Source organism: Sorex fumeus, unplaced genomic scaffold (genome assembly GCF_029834395.1).
Source record: "Sorex fumeus unplaced genomic scaffold, SorFum_2.1 ptg000072l, whole genome shotgun sequence".
In the NCBI taxonomy this organism is placed as follows: Eukaryota; Metazoa; Chordata; class Mammalia; order Eulipotyphla; family Soricidae; genus Sorex; species Sorex fumeus.
This window is the reverse complement of record NW_026606129.1, coordinates 52,275,590-52,291,583: the sequence shown is the minus strand read 5'-3', so window position 1 is coordinate 52,291,583 and position 15,994 is coordinate 52,275,590. Positions and strand designations below refer to the sequence as shown.

The window sequence follows — 15,994 nt, the reverse complement described above, 5'->3', positions numbered from 1 at the left end:
GGGAGCCTATCAGAGCGGAGTCTTGGCCCACCGCCGGGGCTTCTGCAGCCACGTGAGTCGTCAGTGGCGGCTGGAACCCTCGCGGTGGGCAGCATGTCGGCGAAAAGTGCGGCTCGCAAGCGGGGAAAGCCAAACTCGGGGGTTGTGGCAGGAGCCGGGGCCAGCAAGCGGCGACGGAAGGTGAGCGTGGCGTCCCATCGGTCGGTCCCGCCACTGGGACCATCGTTGCAGCATCCTGTCCCCTCCCCGCCCCATCCTACCTGGACCCCTGTCTGAAGTCAGGCTCGGTGACCGATTCCGCGACCTAAGCGCTGGAAAACCTTGCCCTTGAGCTAGGGGGGCGGGGTGGTGGTGGTCACCGCCTTTCCATGTCTCCGGGCTCTCGAGAGATCGGAAAGGTTGCCGGGGTGACCCGGAGCCCTGACCAAAGAAAGGACCTTGTTAATTCCCAGGCCGACCCTGCCGGGGACAGAGGCAAGTCCAAGGGAGGCGGCAAGATGAACGAAGAGATCTCCAGCGATTCTGAGAGTGAGAGGTGAGCTCTTTTGCACCTAGTAGAAGGGAACGGCCGAAGCTCTCGTGCGGCGTGGGAGTCGGGGCAGAGGTGGGCAAAAAATGAAAGTCTCCAGTCTGGGACTCAGTCGTGGCCCTTCCAGTTTCTGACCCGAGAAGTCTCTTCTCTCAGCTGGGTCTCTGTGTGAGAACCCTCAGCCCCAGTGGAGGCCTGTGAGATTTTCTTGGTTTCCCGCCTGAAAGTTGAGTAGCAGACAGGTTGGGTTAACAGGCCAGAGGAGGGGAGTGCAAGGCACGCTGTCTAGTTCTAACTTCTATTTTCAAACACTTGCTGCCGATCTCCAGCCCGACTCACCACGCGCTGGGTGCTTGCTTCATGTTGAGAGTGTACATGTATTGTCATGGGATGTGCCTCTTAAAACCTTGTGTGTTCTTGGGACAGAGGAAGGGGCTTTTTTTTTTTCTTTTTGGGTCACACCTGGTGAGGCACAGGGGTTACTCCTGGCTCTGCACTCAGGAATCACCAGTGGTGGTGCCCAGGGGGCCATATGGGATGCTGGGAATCGAACCGGGGGCGGCCGCGTGCAAGGTCAACGCCTTACCCGCTGTGCTATTGCTACAGCCCCAGGAAGGGGCATTTAACGGAGAACCTGGAGAGATGAGGAGTCTGCTCTTAGGACCTGGAGGAAAGTCTGGGTTCTGAGTGTGCACCAGAATGGATGCGGAAGGACACATCCAGATTGTGGAGGGCTGTGCACAGATCTCTTCTCTGTAACTATAGGTGGTGGGGATGAGTCGGGTTTCAGAGAGGTGGGGAGCAAGTGTCAGGTATCCTGGGAAGTGGAAGCTCGCATTCCATTTACTCAAGAGTTGGGTTTTCAAAAATATGCTCAAAAATTGAGGGGTTTTTTTTTTTTTTTTTGCTTTTGGGCAACACCTGGTGAGTGGTGCTCAGGGGTCACTCTTATCAGTTATCAGGGGAGCATAGGTAGTGCTGGATCCAGTGAGGGTTATCATTGTGCAAAGCAAGTCCCTTACCTGCTGTACTATCTTTCTGGCTCCAAAAATATACTTTTCTTAGTACTTTGAGTCTGTGATAGGCTCAATGCTAAGACTTTTGGGTTTTTGCTTTTTGGGGGCTTGGGGTCACACATGATGTACTCAGGAGTTATTGTCAGCTTGGTGCTCGAAGGACAGTTCAGACTATGTTCTGGAGAATGTGGGGTTCCAGGGATCAAACCCAGGCGTTCCGCATGCAAAAGCATGTACACAGCCTATTGAGTTATCTCTCCAAACTCTTTAGGTTTTTTTTTTTTTTTAACTTTTTGAGTCACACCCAGCAATGCACAGGGGTTATTCCTGGCTCTGCACTCAGGAATTACTCCTGGCGGCGCTCAGGGGACCATATGGGATGCTGGGAATCGAACTTAGGTCGGCCGCGTGCAAGGCAAACGCCGTACCCACTGTGCTATTGCTCCAGCCTTCTTTAAGTATTTTTAAAATATATTGTGAAGTATATCAATATAGAAGTTAACAAAACATTTATACTATAGAAATGGTGAAATGGTGAAACCTGTATATCCACCACTTAGATTAAGGACTACCTAATTTGCAAAGACCTAGATGCCCAACTTTCCTTTGTGTTTGGAAGGAGGAGTGGGGAGTTAGTCTACCTTTCTGTTTGTTTGTTTTGTGGTGGGTGTCAGGGATAGAACAACACAGGGCTCAAGCAAGGCGTGCTCTACCAGTGAGCAACACATAACAGCCCCCCTCCCCCCACCAAGCACAACCATCTGCTGTTCTTAGAATTAATTCACCTTTTCCATTTCCTCCCTGCTCCACTTCTGCCTGCTGTTGATGGTGCACTGACCAGGCTTGCATACCTGCTGCTCTGTGGACGTGGGTGCTCACAGACAGACCGCGGTGCTCCCTGAGGTTCGCACTCCCTTCGTGGCGGTGCTCTCACAGGCTTGCTGGGACGCACACCTTTAGTTCAGGTGCACAAGTCAGGGTTGTGCCGCTTGTTGGGGGTGGCTGTGGGGCTCACACATCTTTTCAGTTAAGGTGCTGACCCAGGCTCTTACTCTTCCTTGTGGTGCTCACAGAACTGGCTGCAGTGTGGCTGGATATTGCTTGGGGTGCCAGGAATCAGACAGCAAAGCGTCCGGGAGCGCGTTCCTTGCTTGTGGGATGCCAGGGGTTTGAGTCTGTGACCAGTATGCTTGCACGGCAGGCACTCTCAGCCCCACCCTCCCCAGCCTGCAGAGCCTTCTCTCTCCCTCTCTCTAGAGCGGAGAGCTCTCACAGTGCTCTCTGGTTGTGTGTTTCTACCTTGATGTCTGATACCAGGGGGGCTATTCTGTCCGCCAGATCATGCCCTTGGATTTTCTTGCTGGCGGAAGCAGGATCACACAGGCAGGCAGGAATTGGGCTGGCAGGTGATGGGGAAGCAGTCAGGAGGCATGAGGCCCTTTGACTCAGCCCCTCCTGCCTACAGCCTAGCTCCCCAGAGGACAGAGGAGGAGGAGGAAGAGGAGGAGCTGGAGGAGACCGCACAGGAGAAGAAGCTGCGCTTGGCCAAGCTCTACCTGGAACAGCTCAGGCAGCAGGGTGAGCCAGGGGCCGGGCAGGTGAGGGCGCTGCCCACTGCCATCACCTCAGCTTCCCAGTGGGGGATTCACAGGTAATGGGAGACTGCCTGTGCTGGCTATCTGGTGGGAGGGTGGCAAGGTGGGCGTGAAGGTAGGGGCAGACTTTCTACTAATCTCTGAAGTAAAGGCAGGGGATGGGCAGGTGTCCAACACCCAGTCCTTCTTCCTTTTCTCCAAGCCAACCTGAACTTCCTGTAAGTTCCAACCCAAGTGTTTGGGTTCCGGGCCCGAGCTCTTTAGGGTACGAATCAAAAGACAGAAATGGGGTCTTGATTTTCCTTGACTTGGTTTGGTCTGCCCTACACAGAGGAGGAGAAGGCCGAGGCCCGGGAATTTGAGGAGGACCAGGTTGCAGGGCGCCTGAAGGAGGATGTGGTAAGTATGGAGGAGGGGGAGGGCTGAAGGGTAGGGTTGGTCCTCCTGGGCTCACACCCTCCCCCTCTCCCTGCAGCTGGAGCAGAGGGGCAGGCTGCAGAAGTCGGTGGCAAAGGAGGTGAGTTGGCAGGGAGGGCACTGGTGCATGAGTGTGGAAGGGGTTGGGGCCCCAATGGGGTTGGGGACTGATGACCTGTTGGGGACTCAGGCTGCAGGGCTTTTGCTCAGGAATATGACAGTTGGGCAGATGGAGGAAGGATCTGGTCCCTTCTCCCTGGATTCACTTTTACTTTTGCCCAGGTGATGGGAAAGGGAGGTGCTGAATGTGTGTGTGTGTGTGTGTGTGTGTGTGTGTGTGTGTGTGTGTGTGTGTGTATTTGTGTGTGTCCTGGTCATAGTGACCCAGCCCATGCCTGCCCAGATCCAGACCCCGGCCCCAGCAGACATCCGAGTTTTACGGGGCCACAAGCTCTCCATCACATGCTTGGTCATCACTCCGGACGACCTGGCCATCTTTTCTGCTTCCAAAGACTGCACGATTATTAAGTGTGAGTGAGTGTCTGGCGGGGGTGAGGGGGCAGCCTCTGGGACAGCTCAGGCTGGTCTGGGATGGGAATAATCAGGACAAATTAAGACTCAGTGGGAGAAGCTCCTGGAGCTGGTCTGCACTGCAAATGGCTTTCCTGGGTGACTGGCAGCTTCTGCCCCGCCGTGGAACCTGATCCATTGCTGGAAGCCCCCCTTCTGGTGATATGGTCACCACTTAACTTGAGGAAACTGAGGCCGCTCTCGTCCCAGCCTGCCCTCTTTCCTCCCCTGCTGGCAGGGAGCGTGGAGAGTGCCCGCAAGCTTCATGTGATCCCACGAGTCAAAAAGGGGGTAGAGGGGCAGCCCCCTGGCCACAGTAGCCCCGTCCTCTGCATGGCCATCTCCTCGGACGGCAAATACCTGGTAAGTTAGCATGGCCCGTGGTGGGATGGGGCGGCAGCTCCTGGGAATGGACCCTCTGGGCCTGTGATGGTGACCCTCCTCCCTTCAGGCATCTGGTGACCACAGCAAGCTCATCCTCATCTGGGAGGCGCAGAGCTGCCAGCACCTGTACACCTTCACGGGGCACCGGGACGCCGTGTCGGTGAGTCTGTGTGAGGGTGTGGGTTGGCACTCGCCCTGGGTCCTCTGGAAAGAGGCACCTGGGACAGTACAGTCGTGGCCCTGGAAAGAACATTGGGGGTAGGTGGGGGTGGTGCATGTCCGGGTCCAGGAAGGTCTGAGAAATCAGCCGCAGCTTGAGGGCAGGTGGAGCGGCATGAGCACTGGGGTCTCCTCCCTGGCCTGCCCTCTGTCTTGCCTGCAGTAGCCCTGGACCTCCATTGCCTCTTCATCCTTAGGGGCTGGCGTTCCGCAGAGGCACCCACCAGCTCTACAGCACGTCCCACGACCGCTCGGTGAAGGTGTGGAATGTGGCCGAGAACTCCTACGTGGAGACACTGTGAGTGCGCGCCCCTGGGGGAGCTGGTTGGGACACACGGGCCGCTGGTGACCCCACACCTCTCTCTGACCCCTCCAGCTTTGGGCACCAGGATGCTGTGGCCGCGCTGGATGCGCTGAGCAGGGAATGTTGTGTGACTGCGGGGGGCCGAGATGGGACCGTGCGCGTGTGGAAGATTCCCGAGGAGTCCCAGCTGGTCTTCTACGGCCACCAGTAAGGTGCCTGCCAACTGGGGTGTGTGGGACCAGGGCCCGGGGAGAGGCCCTCACTGCTGTCCCTGCAGGGGCTCCATTGACTGCATCCAGCTCATCAACGAGGAGCACATGGTGTCAGGCGCAGATGATGGGTAAGGGCGGCCCGGGGGTGCCATGCTGCCCGCATAGCTCTCCCAGGACAGGGACACTGAGACCTTGCCCGAGCCCGTGCCTGGGATGCCCTTGTCCCCTGCCCTGGGAGGGTCTTTTCTGCCCTGTGCCTTCCCTTTGAGACTGTCCCTTGCCCACAGATCCGTCGCCGTGTGGGGTCTCTCCAAGAAGCGGCCACTGGCCCTGCAGCGGGAGGCTCATGGGCTGCGGGGGGAGCCAGGCCTGGAGCAGCCCTTCTGGGTGTCGTCGGTGGCAGCCCTGCTCAACACGGACCTCGTCGCCACAGGTGAGTGCCCTGTACGTGGGGGGCGGGGAGGGTTGGCCATAGGGTGCTCACTGTCTCTGGTCCTCAGGCTCTCACAATTCCTGCGTGCGGCTCTGGCAGTGCGGGGAGGGCTTCCGGCAGCTGGACCCGCTCTGTGACATTCCCCTGGTGAGTGGGCGCCCGCGCTCAGCCTGTCTTGGCCACACTCCTTGAGGCGCAGGACCCTGCCGTTTAGCCCCTTAGCCTTTTCCTACCTGTAGGCCCCTCCTTGGGGTAGGGCCTCTCCTGCCTTCCCCTGTCCCCTCCCACACCCCCTCCCCTGCCCAAGGCTCTTCCTGGCCCTTCTGCCTGGCCTGGGTGAAATGAAGGACAGGATGTGTGGGCTTGGGTGATCCTGGGCACCGGGCAGGTGTTGTCAGCGACATCTGGTGCAGGTGTAGGGGTTGGGTCATTGGTGATGCCACAGGGTCGAGCCAGAAACCAGGAGCCAGGCCCTGCCCTGGTCCATGCCCAGCGTGCTTGGGGCACATCCTTTCACCCTTTCCCTCCCGGACCGATGGGGAGGCCCAGGTGGCAGAGACAGAGCAGGGAGCTTCCCCAGGTGGGGCGGGCAGTGGCGGGGTCTGTCCTTTGTCCCCTGACGCTGCCCCCATTCTTCTCAGGTGGGCTTTATCAACAGCCTCAAGTTCTCCAGTGCCGGGGACTTCCTGGTGGCTGGAGTGGGGCAGGAGCACAGGTAGGGGGTTCCCCTCGTGGGGGGAGGTTGGCTGGGTTGAATGGGGTGCATCCGGGGGGGCGGGGGTATGTGCTGGGCCTCAGCTGCCCCTCTTGCCCCTGCAGGCTTGGCCGGTGGTGGCGGATCAAAGAGGCCCGGAATTCTGTCTGCATCATCCCACTCCGCAGGGCCCCTCAGTCCCCCACCGCTGGCTCCTGACACTGCTGCCTGTTATTTAAGTTCTTCCCAAGCCCTACCCTGCCCTCTTTGTATTAAAACTCTTCTTTCAGGCCTTGTCTCCTGCAATTTCTTGTGGAGAGAGGGAGGTGGGGAGGATAGATTTAGGGACGAGGGTGAGGCGGGCTGGGAGGCATAGTTGCCCCCTTGCTGCTTGGAGCACTTTATGCCTTTATTTCGTTTTCTTTTGGGCCACACCTCATGGTGCTCAGGGCTTGCTCCTGACTCTGTGTGTCAGGGCACTCGTGGCAGGGCTCAGGGGAGCATATGGGGTGCCAGGGATGGAGCCGAGTCAGCCTGTGTAAGGCAAACACCCAACCCACTCTACGTCGCTCCAGCCCCAAGCACTTTATGCTTTCCCAGGGAGCCTGGGGAGGAAACCATCAGTGCCTGGTCCCCGGGTCCCCTTGCTCACCTCACTAGACCTGCTCCCTGCCCTCTGCTCTGGTCTGGCCACTAAGTTGTGGCTGCTGGATGTAGTTGAGGGGTACAGCACATGCCTCAGATGCATAAGGCCCTGGGTTCTACCCCTGAGCCCCTCACCTTCCTCCCAGAGCACCAACAGGATATTCTCTCTGGACTGGGGAGCTGGCTCACAAGGCTGGAGCATGTACTTTGCACATGGGAGCCCCAGGCTTGCTCCCTGGTTCCTCATGGTCCCTGATCACTGCAGGATCCCACCTCCACCACAGAAAGATGCTGTGGCTGTCCAGCTCCGTGTGTGGGCTGGCTGGAGTCTGGTCTGAGAACTGAAGACGTCAGGCCTCCAGGGTAGGGCTCCCTGGCCCACTCATCGTTCTTGACCAGACCACTGGAAGGCTGCCCCTGGGGGTGTGGGACCAAGGTCAGAGCTGGGGTCATAGCTGGGACCTAGCTATGCGGAGGGGACTGCATGAGGGGTTCCGTCCTGAGGAGAGAAGTGGGGTGAGCCAAGGTGTGGTTCATGGGAACTGGGAAGGAGCTTAAGGTTGCTCCAACCTTCCCACTGGCCTGGTTCTCAGGTGGTGGTGATTTATTTTATTATTAGTTTGGTTCTGTGACCACACTTGGTGGTGCTTGGGGTTCCTCCCAGTCAGGTGCTCAGGGGGTGGGGGTAGGGGTTGAGGTTGGGGTGGGGGTTCCTGACAGTGCTCAGGGGAGCATGTGTGCTAGGCACTGAGCCCAGAGATTACATTCCCTTTGCGCTATCTCCTCAGTCCAGTGCTACCTTATTTTGGCCTCCCCCAAGCAGCGCTCAGGAGCCTGAGCTGTGAGGGTTGGTTGGCTCAGTGCTTGGGCCCAGCGGTGCTCTGGCTGGAGGGTGAGGGGCACCTCCAGGGTGATACCTGGTGGTACTTGGAGGGCCATGTCACAGCACAATTGAACTAGGGGCCTCCTGCATGCCAAACATATATGTCTCCAGCCCTTTGAGCCATCTTCCCTGACCCTCTTACTGTTTTTGGTTTTTGATCCACACCTGCAGGGCTCAGGCCTTAGTCCTGGCTCTGCGCTCAGGGATCACTCCTGGTGTGCTCAGGGGGCCAGATGTTGTGCTGGGGGTTGGGAGCATGCAAGGCAAGCACCTTACTGACTATATTATCTCTCCAACCCAGTCCTTCTTATTTTAATGGCAATTAAAGCAAATGGGCTGGAGCAATAGCACATTGGTAGGGCGTTTGCCTTGCGTGCAGCCAGCCTGGCCGAGCTGGGTTCGATTCCTCTGCCCCTCTCAGAGAGCCTGGCAAGGTACCAAGAGTATCTCGCCCACATGGCAAAGCCTGGCAAGCTACCCATGACATATTCAATATGCCAAAAACTAACTCTCTCTCTCTCTGTATATATATATATATATATATATATATATATATATATTATGCCAAAAACAGTAACAAGTAGTCTCAAAATGGAGACATTACTGGGCCCACTCGAGCAAAATCGATGAACAACGGGAGGACAGTGTGGACAGTGTAAAGCATATACTTTTTTTTTTTTGGTTTTGGGGCCCACCTAACTGCTCAAGATTTACTCCTGGTTCTGTGTTTGGGGATCATTCCTGGTTGAGCTTGGGGGAGCCTTATGGGATACTGGGGATCTAACTTGGGTTGTCTGCATGCAAGGCAAGTGCCTTACCTGCTTTACTTTCCGACCCCATGTTTACTATTTAAACCATTCTGAGTGTTGAGTAAAGCAGAGATGTGTATATTCACATGATTGCATCACAGATCTCCATTCGTGCTCATCTTGCAAAACAGAGGCATTGCCTCTTAGCAGCTGCTCCCCGTCCCTCCTGCCTGGCCTCTGGTCACCCTCTACTTTCTGTCTTCATGGACCAGCAGCTTCAGATATTTGTACGAATGGAATCATACACCTTTGTTTCCTCCTCCCATCCTTGGTACACAGCTTATTTTTTGTTTGTTTTTGGTCACACCCCATGGAGCTCAGGACTTTCTCCTGGTTCTGCGCTTAAGGATCACTTCTGACTGTCTTGACAAACTATATGGGGTGCCCAGGGATTGAGCCCTGATTGGCCGTGTGTAAGCATACTACCCACTATACTATTACTCCAATCACAGAACTGGATATATATATATATATATATATATATATATATATATATATTTTTTTTTTTTTTTTGGAAAAGATAAACAAAATAGACAAAACCTTTAGATAGGGGATGAAGTAAATAAGTAAATAAATAAAAGACAAATAAGATTAAATATGAGGGCTAGACCAATAGCAGAGTGGGTAGGGCATTTGCCTTGCACGGCCAACCCGGGTTCAATTTCCAGCATCCCATATGGTCCCCCCGAGCACCACCAGGAATAATTCCTGAGTGCATGAGCCAGGAGAAACCCCTGTGCAATGCTGGGTGTGACCAAAAAGAAAAAAAAAAGGTTAAATATGAAAGAGAACCACACCCAAAATGTGCACTGATGGAGGGATGGGTGTTTGATCATTGTATGACTGAATGAAACGCAAACATGAAAGCTTTGTAATCTCATGTGATTCAATAAAAAAAATAAAAAAGAAAAAAAGGAGAACCACACCCACAGAACATGGAGGAAAAATCTCCATAATAAAAAAGTCTTAGAAATGAACCGCAACTCTCATTCAACTCCAGCCTCCCAGGACTGCTGATTAACCTGAGACCTGCTTTGTTTGTTTCTACGTTTGATTTTCTTGTTTTGTTGCCACACTTGGTGATGCTCAGGGGTTACTCCTGGCTCTGCACTCAGGAATTACTCCTGGCGGTGCTCAGAGGACCATATGGGATGCCGGGGATCGAACCCAGGTTGGCTGCATGCAAGGGCAGCACTCTTCCTGCTGTTGTTCTATTGCTCCAGCCCCTAGACCTGCACTTTTAGAGTTGGACACTGAAGGATGGACTCGAGAAACCGGAGCTCCAGTTGCTGCCTAGAAGGAGCTGCAGAGATGAGAATTTCAGACCCAGCAGGAGGAATGGGAGGGCTGTGTGAGTTACCTCAAGCTCTGGGACCCCACTGGAACCCTAAGGAGGGAAAGACCTGCCTGGCAATCTGAGGTTGCCCCCTCTCCTCCCCCCCCACCCCTGCCCCATGTCCAAGTCCTGAATGTTGACTACTTTGCGTTTTTTTTTTTTGCTTTTTGGGTCACATCTGGTCATGCACAGTGGTTACTCCTGGCTCTGCACTCAGGAATTACTCCTGGCAGTGCTCAGGGGACCATATGGGATGCTGGGGATTGAACCCGGGTTGGCCGTGTACAAGGCAAGCACCCTACCCGCTGTGCTATCGCTCCAGCCCCTAGTTTGCATTTTTTTTTTTCTTTTTGGGTCACACCCAGCGATGCTCAGGGGTTATTCCTGGCTCTGCACTCAGGAATTACTCCTGGCGGTGCTTGGGGAACCATATGGGATGCCGGGGATCAAACCCAGGTCAGCTGTGTGCAAGGCAAACGCCCTACCCGCTGTGCTATCGCTCCGGCCCCCCTACTTTGTGTTTTGTAGTTGTTATTGTTGTTGTTTTGAGTCACACCCAGTGATGCTCAGTTACTCCAGTCTCTACACTCAAGAATTACTCCTGGTGATACTTGGGGAACCATATGGGATGCTGGGGATTGATTCTGGGTTGGCTGCATGAAAGGCAAGCGCCCTACCTACTGTACTATCGCTCTGGTCCCAATGCTGGCTACTCTGGCACAGTGGTGCAGCCCGTCACCCCTCTGCCCAAATGGAAGCTTGAACTCCAGACCTAGCAGAGGATGGTGGGATTATCCCCACAGCTGTAATCCAGGCGGGAAAACGTCCTGAATACTAGGGACACACAGAGTTCTCTGGGGCAGAAGAGAGAAGCCATGATGGCAAGGGTGGACATATGTGGCTTGACAAAAGCCCCAGAGAGGACTGAAAGATAGCATAGAGGGAGAGGTGTTTGCCTTGTATGTGGCTGACCATGCAAGGTAGGATGTTTTTACACCTACAAAGTCATGCTCTGATACCAGCTACATGCCCTATGATCCAGTGCAATAATGACTTAGCTGCCTGAGGTCAGTATAGCTTCCGGGGTGAAAGGCTTATCCTATAAGTTTATTTTCTACAGCCCCAGCCCCCAAAACAATAAAACAAAAGTCCAGTTTTTAGTTTTGTAATTTTCTATTGCTTTTCTGGTTTCTTCTATCTTATTTATTTCTGCTATCTTTATTTCTATCTGATAACTTTCTTAGTTTGTTCTTTCTCATTCTTTGATGTATAAAGTTAGATGGTTTACTCGTGGTTATTCTTCTAAGGTAGGCACTTATTGAAATAAAATTCTTTATCTCTTTTTTTTGGGGAGGGAAGTTGCCAAACACCCAGCGGTGCTCAGGACTTATTCTTGGCTCTGTGCTCAGGTATCGCTCCTGACTGGTTAGGGGACCATATGGAATGCTGACCCAGGTCAGCCAAGTGCAAAGAAAACTCCCTACTGCTGTACCATAACTCTGGGCCCTAAAATGCTCTCTTAGAACTGCTTTTGGTGTGTTGTTTTCATTTTCATTTGTTTCTCTTTTTATATATATGTATGTGTATATACAGGGCTGGAGCGATAGCACAGCAGTAGGGCGTTTGCCTTGCACGCAGCCAACATGGCCGACCCGAGTTCGATTCCTCCACCCCTCTCGGAGAGCCCGGCAAGCTACCGAGAGTATCTCGCCCACACGGTAGAGCCTGGCAAGCTCCCCGTGACGTATTCGATATGCCAAACACAGTAACAACAAAGTCGCCAATGGAGATGTTACTGGCCCGCTCGAGCAAATCCATGATCAACGGGAGGGCCTTTACTTTTTTACTTACTTTATGTATTTTTTAATTTTCTTTTTTGTCTGTGGTGCTAGGGATTGAACTCAGGGACTCACACATGTAAGGCAAGTATTTGATCACTGAACCCTGAGCTGTACCCCCATTCCATTTTCTTTTTGACTGTTTCTTTGTTATTCAGGATTGTGTTAATTTAATTTATGCATAATTGTGATTTTTCCAGTTTCCTTTTGTTGCTGACTTCTAATTTCATATCATTGTTAGAAAAGATATATTAGGGGCCAGACTGATAGGACAGCTGATTGGGTTTTTGCCTTGTATGTGACTGACCTGGGTTTGATCCCTGGCATTTCTCCCCCTCTCTCCCCACACTCTCCTACCAAAAAGATTAAAATCATATAAAGTATCTTTTTTATTTTGTTTTGTTTTTTTGGGTCACAGCTGGCAGTGCTCAGTCGTCACTCCTGCCTCTCTGCTCAGAGATCACTTCTGGCTATGCTCCAAGGACCATATCGGGTGTTGGGGATCAAACCTGGGGTGGCTGCCTGCAAGAGCCCTATCCACTGTACTACCTCTCCAGCCCCTGCTTATTTAAAAATAGGGATCTCCCCCAGCAGTGTTCCTCCTTCAGATGCTGGGCCCAGCAGTGCCAGGGATGCCATGCAGTGCCAGGGATCAATTCCAGGGTCTCTCACACGCCGGGCATGTGCTCCACACAGCTGTCTCTCAGCTCTGACTTCACCTTTCCTAAATCTGGCCTAAAGTGATCTGTTACTGAACATGTTCCATGTGCTCTGGAAGAGGGCGCATTATTCTGTTGCTGTTTTGTATATGTCTGCTAGATTAATTAGTCTAAAGTATAGTTCAACTCCAATGTCTCCTTATCAATTTTCTTTGCTTTTGTTTTGGGCCAAACCTGATGGTGCTTAGGGCTTACTCCTGTTTCTGTGCTCAGGGGTTACTCCTGGCGGTGCTTGGGGGACTATATGTGGTGTCGGGGATAGAACCAGCATTGGTCATGTGCAAGGCAAGTGCCTTAACCCCTTTACAATCTCTCCAGCCCTGTTTGTTTAAAATTTTTTTTTAATTTGATAACTGATATGGTCCTTGGAGCATAGCCAGAAGAGATCTCTGAGCAGAGAGCCAGGAGTGAAGACTGAGCACTGCTATGAATAACCATGAGATACACAGTTACATAGCTTTCATGTTTGGGCTTCAGTCATACAATGTTCCGACCCCCATTCTTAACCAAGATACATTTCCCTCCACCATTTTTTTTTAACATTTTCTTTGCCTTCTGCTTTGGTTACAGTGCTTGCCAGGGCCCACATACTTGGTTGCAGTGATGGAACACTTGGTTGTGATGCTCATACGAACCTGACTCCATGCTCCAGAAATCTCCCACTGTTTAAGCACTGGGATCCCAAGCCGCAGGACCCTGGAGATTGCACTTGGCATGCGAGGCGATGCTTGAAGTTGAACTCTTAGCCTCTTTTGATTGAGAAAATCCTCAGATACCAAACAGTATTCTTCCCCTACCCCCCCCCCCCTACACACACACACCTTTAAGGAGGTGAATAGGGAGGCTCAACTCTTGGGAGTCTTTCTGGCACCTGTGTCATAGCTGCCTTTATGACGTCATAGGTTCTTCCCTCCACTTTTTCCCATGCCATGGCTAGAAAAACACTGACCTGAGGGGCTTTGATCCATCTATTCCAGTCCATGTAGGGGCAATGGTGAGTCAGAGAGAGACAGACAAGCCAGGATGCTTAGGGATGGCTCAGAGATTTCTCAGGATAGCTCTCAGAGACTTCTTAAGATCAGAAGATTCTGGGAAACTGGAAACTGTGATGTATGGGATATCGAGTGGAGAGGAAGGGAGAGAAGCCTCATATGTTCCTTTCCTTTAAATGCTCATTTCAGGAGAATAATAAATCTGAAGAATCCACTGAAACCGACAATCAGTCATATGGGCCAGCTGGTGGAAAGCCAGCTAAACCCCCACCACCAAAGGATCCAGGAAAGGATCAGGTAGGAGAAACCCTGACTCGGATGCCACAGGTCCTTGTGTTTGAGTGCTGTGGTGACTATCTTTTGCATGGGTCAGAGCTAAGGCTCTCGATAGTGGCTGCCCCTTACCCATTTGGTTGTACTCTTGAGTCCCTCAAGGGGAGAAGACAGGAATCAATTAGAACCCATCGGAACCAGAGCTGGTAGTCCCTGGGATCTCAGAGCCTCATGGGGTTCCCTGGCATTGTCTGATGGGTCAGACACAGATCAGCAATTCAGCTCTTTTTTCCTACTGATAGCAGCAGGATCACTGATAGCAGTTTGGTACATACACCTTTCTCTTCTTGTATATGCTTTAACTACTTTGGTGTATAGTTAAGTGTCTTGATATGAATCTATTTTCTCACTTATATTACTTCTTGAATACTCATTGGTGTGTAAGATCAGTACAGATAGATCACACTTATGATTTTTTCCATATCCGTGACTTTAAAAAATAGCTATATAGTATTTATAGAATGAAAGGATTTCAAACCATTAAATCCAGCCCTGAGTTTAGCCACTGGGTTTATTTCGATCACTATCTTTATATCAAATGGCCAATAATTCTGATGTCTTATCTTTGTAGCCAGAACTTTGATCATTTGCAGCAGCAAAAAATTGGACAGTAGTGTTTATTCTTTCTTGGGCCATAGCGAGTGATGCTTGGGGTCTATTCTTGGGTTTGGTGCTCAGGAGTGGACCCTGGCAGTGTTTGGGAAACCATGTGGTACAGGAGAGTGTACCTGAGTTTCCCATATGCCAACAGGAGCTCCACCGTTTGAGTTATCGCTCCAGCCCAAATTATCAATGTGTTTGGTTTTTCTTTGGGCCATACCCAGCAGTGCTCAGGACCAACTTCTGGTTCTGCACTCATGGCTCACTCCTGGCAGGCATGGGGGGACCATATTGGGTCGGCTATTGAACTTGGGCTAGCTGTGTGCAAGGCAAGTGCCAAGTAGGCAGGGTCATGGCTCATGGGAAACCTGTGTCCATAGACCATGATGCTCTTGTCCTAGGCTACTCCTATATTACAGATGGGGATGCTGGGATTTAGAGTCAGTGTCCATTAACCAGAGAGCAGCAGATACAGGACATCTATCTGGTCTTATGTTTCCAGTGTCCAGTGCATTTGAGGTCCAGTTGAAGGGGTAATTATGGATAAGGAATTAATTACTCCTTCCCCAGTACATTCTGGCATTAAGTACTATGGGGAATATATATATTTTAAAATTTTTATTAGTAAACACCATGAGGTACAGTTGTAGACTTACAAATTTTGTGCTTGGGTTTCAGTTATACAGTGATCAAGTACCCATCCTTCCACCAGTGCCCATTCTCTACTACCAATGATCCCAGTATCCCTCCCACCACCCCATCCCCCCATCCCACCTCGCCTCTGTGGCAGGGCATTTCCTTTTGTTCTCTCTCTTCTTTTGGGTGCTGTGTTTTGCAAAAGAGGCATTGAGTGGCAATCATGTTCAGTCTATAGTCTACTTTCAGCATGCATCTCTCATCGAGTGCGGATCCTCCCAACACCCTTTACTTGGTGCTCCCTTCTCTATCTGAGCTGCCTTTTCCCCCAGCATGTGCAATTGGGGAATATTCTGATTGGTCCTTTTCTCCCCTTTTATTTTAAGGTCTCAGGAAAGCAAAGTATGTCCCCTTCCGATAAACAGGTTGTAAAGATTCAGGCATGGTGGCGTGGCACCCTGATCCGCCGGACATTGCTGCACGCAGCTCTCTCTGCTTGGATCATTCAAAACTGGTGGAAAGAGAAGAGGAGAAAGCTGTGGGACAAGAAGTGGCAGACGACACTGGAGACCTTTACTCGGCAGGAGTGGGCAGCAGTCAAGCTGCAGTCCTGGGTCCGCATGTGGCGCATCCGCCAGCGCTATTGCCGCCTACTCAACGCAGCCCGCATCATCCAGGCCTACTGGAGGTGTCACTCCTGCCAGTCTCGGGGTTTCATTAAGGGCCAGTACAGAATTACAGCTGACCAGCTGCATCTCCAGTTAGAGTTCTTGCTGGCTTCAGGGCCTTACATTGTGACGGAGTGTATTCCCCTTACAATAAAGCACTGA

The 15,994-nt window shown here is 52.2% G+C and overlaps 2 protein-coding genes across 2 annotated transcripts; both read left to right on the top strand.

The window, feature by feature from the left end:
- Window positions 1–23: 23 nt before the first annotated feature.
- Window positions 24–6,664, top strand: RRP9 (ribosomal RNA processing 9, U3 small nucleolar RNA binding protein). Its single transcript, XM_056129550.1, has 15 exons — window positions 24–180; window positions 453–535; window positions 3,011–3,123; window positions 3,472–3,539; window positions 3,616–3,657; window positions 3,961–4,087; window positions 4,366–4,490; window positions 4,579–4,671; window positions 4,928–5,028; window positions 5,107–5,241; window positions 5,312–5,374; window positions 5,534–5,679; window positions 5,747–5,826; window positions 6,321–6,394; window positions 6,499–6,664. The coding sequence occupies exons 1-15, from the start codon at window positions 94–96 to the stop codon at window positions 6,590–6,592; spliced, it is 1,431 nt and encodes a 476-aa protein (XP_055985525.1). The 5' UTR covers window positions 24–93; the 3' UTR covers window positions 6,593–6,664.
- An 8,904-nt stretch (window positions 6,665–15,568) lies between these two features.
- Window positions 15,569–15,994, top strand: IQCF1 (IQ motif containing F1). The gene has a single exon (XM_056129698.1). The coding sequence runs from the start codon at window positions 15,569–15,571 to the stop codon at window positions 15,992–15,994; it is 426 nt and encodes a 141-aa protein (XP_055985673.1).

Bases quoted from the DNA above. Each gene is read 5' to 3' on its own strand.
- IQCF1 (XM_056129698.1), top strand. From the start codon at position 15,569: ATGTCCCCTTCCGATAAACAGGTTGTAAAGATTCAGGCATGGTGGCGT.
- RRP9 (XM_056129550.1), top strand. From the start codon at position 94: ATGTCGGCGAAAAGTGCGGCTCGCAAGCGGGGAAAGCCAAACTCGGGG. The intron at 4,491-4,578 runs GTAAGTTAGCAT...TCCTCCCTTCAG, and splicing joins CCTCGGACGGCAAATACCTG to GCATCTGGTGACCACAGCAA. The intron at 5,375-5,533 runs GTAAGGGCGGCC...CCTTGCCCACAG, and splicing joins GTGTCAGGCGCAGATGATGG to ATCCGTCGCCGTGTGGGGTC.